The sequence below is a fragment of the Mustela nigripes genome, chromosome 17 (assembly GCF_022355385.1).
Source record: "Mustela nigripes isolate SB6536 chromosome 17, MUSNIG.SB6536, whole genome shotgun sequence".
Taxonomy (NCBI): Eukaryota; Metazoa; Chordata; class Mammalia; order Carnivora; family Mustelidae; genus Mustela; species Mustela nigripes.
In genome coordinates, this window is record NC_081573.1 from 59,128,692 (window position 1) to 59,136,172 (window position 7,481).

At 68.7% G+C, this 7,481-nt stretch overlaps 1 protein-coding gene and 1 long non-coding RNA gene across 2 annotated transcripts; one reads left to right on the forward strand and one right to left on the reverse strand.

Annotated features, from left to right (window-relative positions):
- Positions 1-72: 72 nt before the first annotated feature.
- SLC22A31 (solute carrier family 22 member 31) lies at positions 73-4,324 on the reverse strand. The gene is given in 10 exon segments (XM_059381646.1): positions 73-296; positions 299-372; positions 664-775; positions 1,125-1,339; positions 1,461-1,790; positions 1,982-2,150; positions 2,392-2,546; positions 2,662-2,750; positions 3,810-3,920; positions 3,989-4,324. Coding segments are annotated over 10 exon segments (1,815 nt in total).
- Positions 4,325-4,885: 561 nt separating this feature from the next.
- LOC132004819 (uncharacterized) lies at positions 4,886-6,636 on the forward strand. Its single transcript, XR_009400653.1, has 3 exons — positions 4,886-4,959; positions 5,814-5,908; positions 6,427-6,636. It is a non-coding gene; the product is annotated as an uncharacterized LOC132004819 (long non-coding RNA).
- Positions 6,637-7,481: the final 845 nt, after the last annotated feature.

Sequence of the window (7,481 nt, forward strand, 5' to 3'; positions counted from 1 at the left end):
GGGCGGGGCGGCGGGGGCCCCGGGGGGGGGGGGGACCCGGCCCTGGGTCACGGCCGCCCGAGGGGGCTGCGCTCAGCTCTCCTGGGCCGGGGGCTGCCCCGCCGGGCAGGGGATGGGCGGCAGCGGCGGCAGGCCGGCCGGGTCCCGGCGGCGGAGCGGGGCGCGGCACAGGCGGTCGGCGTCCCGCAGCGACACGGGCAGCGCGGGGCCGCGGCTCTCGGGCAGCAGCAGCACCAGCAGCAGCGCCAGGACCGCGAAGGAGACGAACACCACGTGGTGCAGGAAGAAGCCGCGCCGCCGGGCAGGTCGGCCAGGGGGGCGGCCGCCTGGCCCAGGAAGCCGGCCCCCAGCACGAGGCCCAGCCCGGCCCCCCTGCGGGAGAATGTGGGGCGTTGGGGGGGGGTGTGTACCGGGGGATGGGGCCGGGGGCACAGTGTGGGGGCCCCGGGAAAACCAAAGTCAGAAGTGTTTGTGGAGGGGGGGGGGGTCTCCTCCCCACCCTGGATCAGGAAATGAGAACCTGGCAGTTCCCCTGGGATTCTCTCCTCTCTGGGGGCCGCCTCAAGTCTGCCTGCCACCTCCACTCCCTTCTGTGACCAGGGTCCCCTGTGCCCCTGGGGAAGGGCCGGTGTGAAGTCCGGGCCTGGGCTTGGGCAGCCGCACCTGATCACCGTGGGGAGGACCTCTGCGGCCAGGAGAGCGCTGACGGCAGACGCGGCCTGGGAAGCCAGGAGGCCCAGGGCAGAGAGGCACAGCAGGGTCCATTCTGGCAAGTCTGGGGAGGAGGAGCAGGCTCCCACGGTGCCCACGGGGCCTGGCTGCCCAGCCTTCCCCACGACACGTGCCCTGTGCCAGGTGGCGGGTGACAGGGCTTCCTAGCCGCCCCTACTTGAACCGTGACAGGGCTTCCTAGCCGCCCCTACTTGAACCAAACCCTTCTATCGAGCCCCTTCCCGTGGGATCCTTTCGGTGTTGGTTTGGGTACATGGCGTGGATGTGAGTGGAGTAAGCGGCACAGCGTCACCCCAACACCTGTGCCTCTCTCGTGGGCCCAGGAGAGGGCCGACCCCAGCACCCCACGGCAGTGAGACCCTCAGCCGCCCACGAGGAGTCTGCGCACTCACACTGGGTCCCGGCTAGGAGCAGCAGGGGCGCCAAGCCCATGGCCAGGGCGCCCAGCAAGAGGACTGGGCGTCGTCCCCAGCGGTCCCCCGTCAGCAGCAGGAACACGCTGGCTCCTGCGTCCAGGCCAGCGCCCAGGAAGTAGGGCTGGTAGAAGGTGGGCTCCCTCGGGGTCAGGCTGCGCAGGAAGCTGGCCCAGACGCCCCCGCACATCAGCCTGGGAGGAAGGAAAGAAGCGCAGAGCTAAGGCGCGACCGGCCTGGGGACTCCGGTGGCCAAGACCCGGCCTGGGAGGAGGCTCCGGGACCGCTGGCCCGCCCACGCCCTCTCCTCCTCACGAACTGAAGCCCAGGATGAGTCCGTTCCTCCAGGCGACGCAGGTGTGCCGGAGTTCCAGGACGGAGTGGTACTGGGGCTGGGGGCCCCCTGCAGCCGGCATATCCAGTTCTGTGCCTCCAGGGACAGGAGGGGCGCCCGTGAGAGGCCGAGCCTTCTCCTCCCTTCTCCTGGCTGGTGCGTTACCCGTAGCCAGGGAGCTCTCCTCCTCCGAGCTGTCCTCGGGGTCCACGCCCCCGGCTCCCGCAAAGTGCCCCAGGATCTTCCTGGCTCAGGCTAGCTGTCCCGTGGCCAGCAGTCAGCGGGGAGACTCCAGGAACCGCGATGGGAACCTGCAGGGTCGGGTGAGGTTGCCCACGGGTCCTCTCTGGAGGGTTGGCCAAGGCCAACGGCCTCGCCCAGGACCCAGGGGGAGACGACATGCCATGGCTTCCTGGGTCATTGTCCCATTCCCACATGCATGGAGGGTTACGACACACGCGGCCTCTACCGCTGTTCTGGAACTGTCTACCCCCACACTTACCCCCAGAACAGGAGCAAGAGCCCTGTGACCAGGGCGCTCAGCCCCTGCAGAAGGCGCCAGTCCTGCGCAAGCAGGGCCAGGCCGGGCAGCAGCAGGGTGCCCAGCACCGAGAAGAGGCCACCCGCCACGGAGAATGCCAGGTGGTGAGGGGGGTCACACAGCTCCAGACCTGAGCAGAAACAGCCTGCTCTGTCCGGGGCCGAGGGGCACCAGTCACAGCCTCCTCCAGGCCCGGGCCCTTCCCACCACCAGCAGAGCTCACAGAACAGATGGCGCCCCTCCCGCCTTCACAAGAAGGGTCCTCAGTGGGAGTGTCAGAGGGGCCTCCCCAGCACCTGGACTTGGCCCTGCAGCTGAGTGGCCGGCCTCGCACGAGGGGGTGCCCCCCAGAAGCACCCCACGGTACTCACAAGCCACGTACTGGGCCAGGCCAAAGCCCGCCAAGGCCCCCCCATGAAGCAGCCTCAGAGCCACCAGGGTAGGAAAGCTGGCGGCCAGGGCCTCACTGGCCCCCAGGCCTGTGGCCAGCACCAGGGAGGCCACAAACACAGCCCGACGTCCAAACCTGGGAGGCGGCAGGGAACACGCGAGGCTGAGGGTCAGACGGCTTGGGGACCTAGCTAGACCTTGAAGGGCACGAGGGGAGGACAGCTAGGGCAGAGGAAAGGCCAGCTCCTCACCGGTCACAGCCTGCACCAAGGAAGACCGAGCCCAGCAGCCAGCCCAGGCGGTGGCTCATCTGCTCCAGGGGCACCTTCCAGCCGTTCCACTACGGGGAACACCAGTCACCTGTGAGCTGGCCAGGCCCACCCTCCCCCATGCTGGAGTTCCCGGAGGGTCAGGCTGCCAAGGGCCCTAGGGGTCTTGCTCCAACTCCTCTCTGGAGATGGGGAAACTGAGGCACAGAGCGGGCGAGCGACTTGCTCAAGGTCACACAGCACACCCTCCTGACTCTGGCAGTCCTCCGCTGAGATCTGAACAATGCCTGGTCTGAAGCCCCAGAGGGCAAGGACAGGGGTCCTCAGGACACCCTCCTGGAGCCCCACGTCTGTTGTGTTTTTCTCTGGGCGGGTCCCGCTCACCTCTGTGCAGCCACAGGGGACTCTTCACGGGTCTAAGCTTCCCACCGCTGGGCCGAGGCCCTGGCCCTCACTTCCCCCTGACCTGCTCATCTCAAGAGTGACTCCGGGAACAGGCTGGAGGGCTGGGCTCACCTGCTTTTCCTGGCAAGGGCCCTTGACCTGAGTCTCACCCTTCCCCGCCCCCCCCCGGGGTGTCCCTGCCTTGTCCCCAGACCTAAGCTACCACTTTGAGTCCCTCTACAACCGAGTTTCTAGTTTAAAAACCAAGCGTTCGTGGAAGCCGGTGGGCGCTGCCTGGTCTGTGTCCCAACAGAAGGGCAGGTGCGACGGGGACAGAGCCGGCGGAGGAGGAGCCGGGGCGGTTTCAGGACTCCAGGCAGGGAGGCCGCAACCCTGTCCCAGATCCGCGCTGGGGCCCATCCTCCCAGGGACAGGGCAGTGGGACAGAGGCCGGGAGGGAAGCCCAGCTGGGCAGGTCCCAGCCCGAGGGACGGAGGCGAGGGAGAGGGGCCTGGGACGTCCCAGCCGCCCCCAGAGACCCCTGAAGTGGCCCGCCCCCCGTCCAGCTGGCCCCTCGGGGTGCGGGGGCGGCGGGAAGGCTCGCGGCGCTGCGGGCCGCCGGGGTTCAGAGCCTCCGGCCGCGGGGCTCAGTTCGACCCCTGCACGGCCCCAAGCCGCAGCTCGCTCCGTTCGTTGGCCCGGCAGCGCCACGCACCGCGGACCCCCTGGCCGCCCTGCGCTCCTACCGTCCACCGAACGCCTCTTCCTCCAGGCCGCCCGCCCACACTGGCGCGCTGCGGGCAGCAGGTGCCGCCAGTAGGCCTGGCCCCCGCCTCCCGGGGCCCCTGCGGCCCCGTCTACCCCCGCCAGGAGCCCCGCGCACAGCCCCGGCAGGCGGCGGGCAGGAGACGGGGGGACCGCGGACGTGCGGGCAGGGCGCGGAGGGAGGGGAGCGGGGCGCCGCGGGCCGGGGCGCACGGCGGACACCGGGCAGCGCGTAGTGCCGGCCGCGCGCGCAGGGCCGCGGGCTCGGGGCAGCGCAGCAGCAGGCCGGGGCTCGGGGCGCGCTGGCGTCCAGCAGCGCGGGGGGCAGCAGCGCGGGGTCGGGCCGGCAGTGGTGCGGCGGCAGCGCGGTGAGCGGCGGCCCCGGGCCCGGCGCCTGCCCCAGCCCCACGCACGGCAGCCACGAGGCGGCGGCCAGCAGGCGCCGGGCCCGGCCGAAGCCCCCGGCGGCGCGCAGCGCCCGCGCCTCCGCCTCCATCGGCCGCTCTGCGCTCGGCCGCGCGGGGCCCCAGGGCCTAGGGCGGCAGGGCAGGGCCTGGGAGCGGGAACCCGGAGGGACGCGGCGCCCTCGCCCCCGCCGCGGGGGGCTGCGGAGGCGCGGCGGAGGCACGTGGAGGCCGGGAGGCGCCGTGGGGGCGTGGCCGGCGGGGCGTCCTCGCTCGGGGGCGTGGTCGAAGGGCGTGGCCGGCGGGGCGCGCGTGCGCGGGCCTGGTCGGGGGGAGTGGCCGGCGGGGCGTCCTCGTGCGGGGGCGTGGCCGACAGGAGGGGCGTGCGTGCAGGGGCGGGGTCGGGGGGGGGGGGGCGGGGCGTCCGCGTGCGGGGACACGGTCGACGGGGCGCTCCTGCGGGGGCGTAGCCAAAGGGAGGGGCCGGTAGGGGTGTGGCCGCAGGCGTGGCCGAAGGGAGGGGCACTCGGGCCGAGGGGCGTGGTCGGAGGCGGGGCGGGCGCAGCGTCCTCGCTGGAGGCGTGGCCGGCGGGGCCGTCGGGGCGCTCAGGAGCTGGCGGCGTCGGGAAGGCGCTGCTGCGGGGGAGCCGCGGCCGCCGGGAGCTGGAACGTGGCCGCCGCGGTGCGCGGCGCGGGCCCGGCCGGGGTCTTCCTCCGCAGGCCGGAGGTGAGCGGCGCGGGGCCGCGGACGGCGTTCGCGGGACGCCGGGGCCCGGGGGCGCGTTGGGCTCCGCGGGCGGACCGGGCCGAGCGCTCCTCGCGGCGGGGTGTGCCCCGGACCCCGGGCCCGCGGGTGGCGGCGTCCGGCCCGTCTCGGAGCGCGTGGCCGGCGGGGCCTGGCCGGGACGCGGGGTTTCGGCTCCAGCTCGTTGTTGCGGGGGCGCCCGGCGGGCGTCGGGCCTCGCTGTCCGCCGGGGACCCTCGCGCGGTCGCCTCCGGGGCTGGCGGTGGAGCCCGCGGTGTCCGGCCCGCGGTGTCCAGCCCGCGGTGTCCGGCCCGCGGGCTGTGCTCGGGCCGCACGCGCTCCGGCGACACCCCGTGGCGAGGGGCCGGCGGGGCGCGGGGTCCCCGCGGAGCACAGAGCCGGCCGCGGGTCCATCGGGGCCGGAGCCGCGGCCGGGACTGGACGTGCCCGGAGCGCCGCGGGCCGCCGCGGGTCGTCGGGGTTTGCGGGCCTCGCGCGCATCAGGTCGCGACGAGCGCGGAGACCCTTCTCCGGCCTCCGCGCTGCAGCCGGGCCGGGGGGACGGACGCCGCGGAAGGCCGAAGCGGGCCGCCCCGGCTCGGGCCGGTGTCAGACGGACCTTTGTGTTACTCCGCGGCCGCGACTCGGCCTCGCGTCCCCCCAGGTCATCCTGTCACTGTCTTTCCTAATCCCGGAATGAAGGGATCTTGAACGTTTCCCTTCCTGCCAGTCAGGCGGTTTCTGTGGGTCGAACCGCCCCGTCCTCCTCGGATAGACGCCGGTGATCGTGGTGTCCGAGTTTGTCAGAATGATTTATTTGTTTCTTTACCGGGCAGACCCGCCGAGCAGGGAGCCGGACGCAGGACCTGATGCCGGAGCCTGGGACGGCGACCCCAGCGAAGACAGAGGCTTTCACCCACTGAGCCCCCAGGTGCCCCCGATTATTTTAATATGCTGCTGGACTCTATTCCCGAGCATTTTCTTGAGAATGTTTGCACCTGTATTCTTAAGGACTGGTTTATCGTGTTTCCCCTGGCGATGTCTTTGTCTGACTTTGTTGTCGGGGTTATGGTGACCTCGGAGCGAGTCCTAGGGTGTCCCTTCCTGTTCTTTGGGAGAGGTTGGGGTGGACTGGGGCTAATTCTTTAACCTTTGGTAGGGGTTACCCACAAAGCCATCCGGTCCTGGGCCTTCCTTCCGTGGGATGTTGTTGATTACTCATTTAGTCTCTTATTAGGGGGCATGTTTGGATTTTCTGTTGCTTCTTGGGTCAGTTTCAGTAATGTGTGTGTTTCTAGGAATGTGTCCATTTCCCAGGATTTCTAATATAGTTGCATTTAATTTTTCATTGTATTTTCTTATCTTTCTGTATTTCTGTAGAATCCAGTAATGTTTTCTTATTCACTTCCAAATTTGTTTCTTTAAAGATTTTATTTATTTATTTGACAGACAGAGATCACAAGCAGGCAGAGAGGCAGAGAGAGAGAGGAGGAAGCAGGCTCCCCAATGAGCAGAGAGCCCGATGCGGGGCTCGATCCCAGGACCCTGAGACCATGACCTGAGCCGAAGGCAGAGGCTTAACCCATTGAGCCACCCAGGTGCCCCTCACTTTCAATTTTAGTAATTTGAGTCTTGTTTTTTCTCAGTCTATATAAAGAATTGTGCAACCAACTTGTTTTGTTCTTTCTATATTTCATTTTATTTCCAGTGTTAAACTTAAAAATGAAACGAACAGTTACTTTATCAGCAAAATGGGATAAAGGCAAATCCGGGAACAAAGCGGCGGCGGCCTTTCCACGGAGGAAAGGAGGGGTTGGGGGCTGTTGAGGACTCCGAGTCCGCTGGAGTCCCCGGGAGCGGGAAGTGTAGGGGCCCCTCGTTGGCTGAGCTGTTGCGGAGAAGGGGGCGGCCTCCTCTCCTCTGTTGGGTAGAGCCGTGGCCACGTGCGAGGACGCGGCTCCTCCGGGCTGGGGGACCCGTGCCGCCCCTCACGGATGCCCTCGCGGCTCTTCGCACCTCCTGGCTTTGGGTTTAGTTTGCTCTTTTTTTCTTGTTCCTGAAGGTGGGAAGCTAGGTTTCGGGTCTCCTCCATGCAGTAAGCATTTTTAGTTCTGAACTTCACCCACAATGCCTCTGTTGCGTCCTCTAACTGTTTTCTGGTCTTCGAGTATTTTTACAACATCCTTTGTGACTCGTTTGTTGGCTCCGAGGTTGTTTCCGAGCGCGGTCTTCAGCCCGCACGGTGGGATTTGCCGGCGTTCCGGCTCTCGAGCTCCCTTCCACTGCAGGTGGAGACGACCTGCGCCATCGCGGCCTTTCTACGCGTCCGGGCCCTGCTGGTCCGTGGGACCGGGGTCTGTCCGTGGGACCGGGGTCTGTCCGTGGGACCGGGGGTCTGTCCGTGTGCCCGGGGGTCTGTCCGTGTGCCCGGGGGTCTGTCCGTGTGCCGGGGGTCTGTCCGTGTGCCCGGGGTCTGTCCGTGTGCCCGGGGGTCTGTCCGTGGG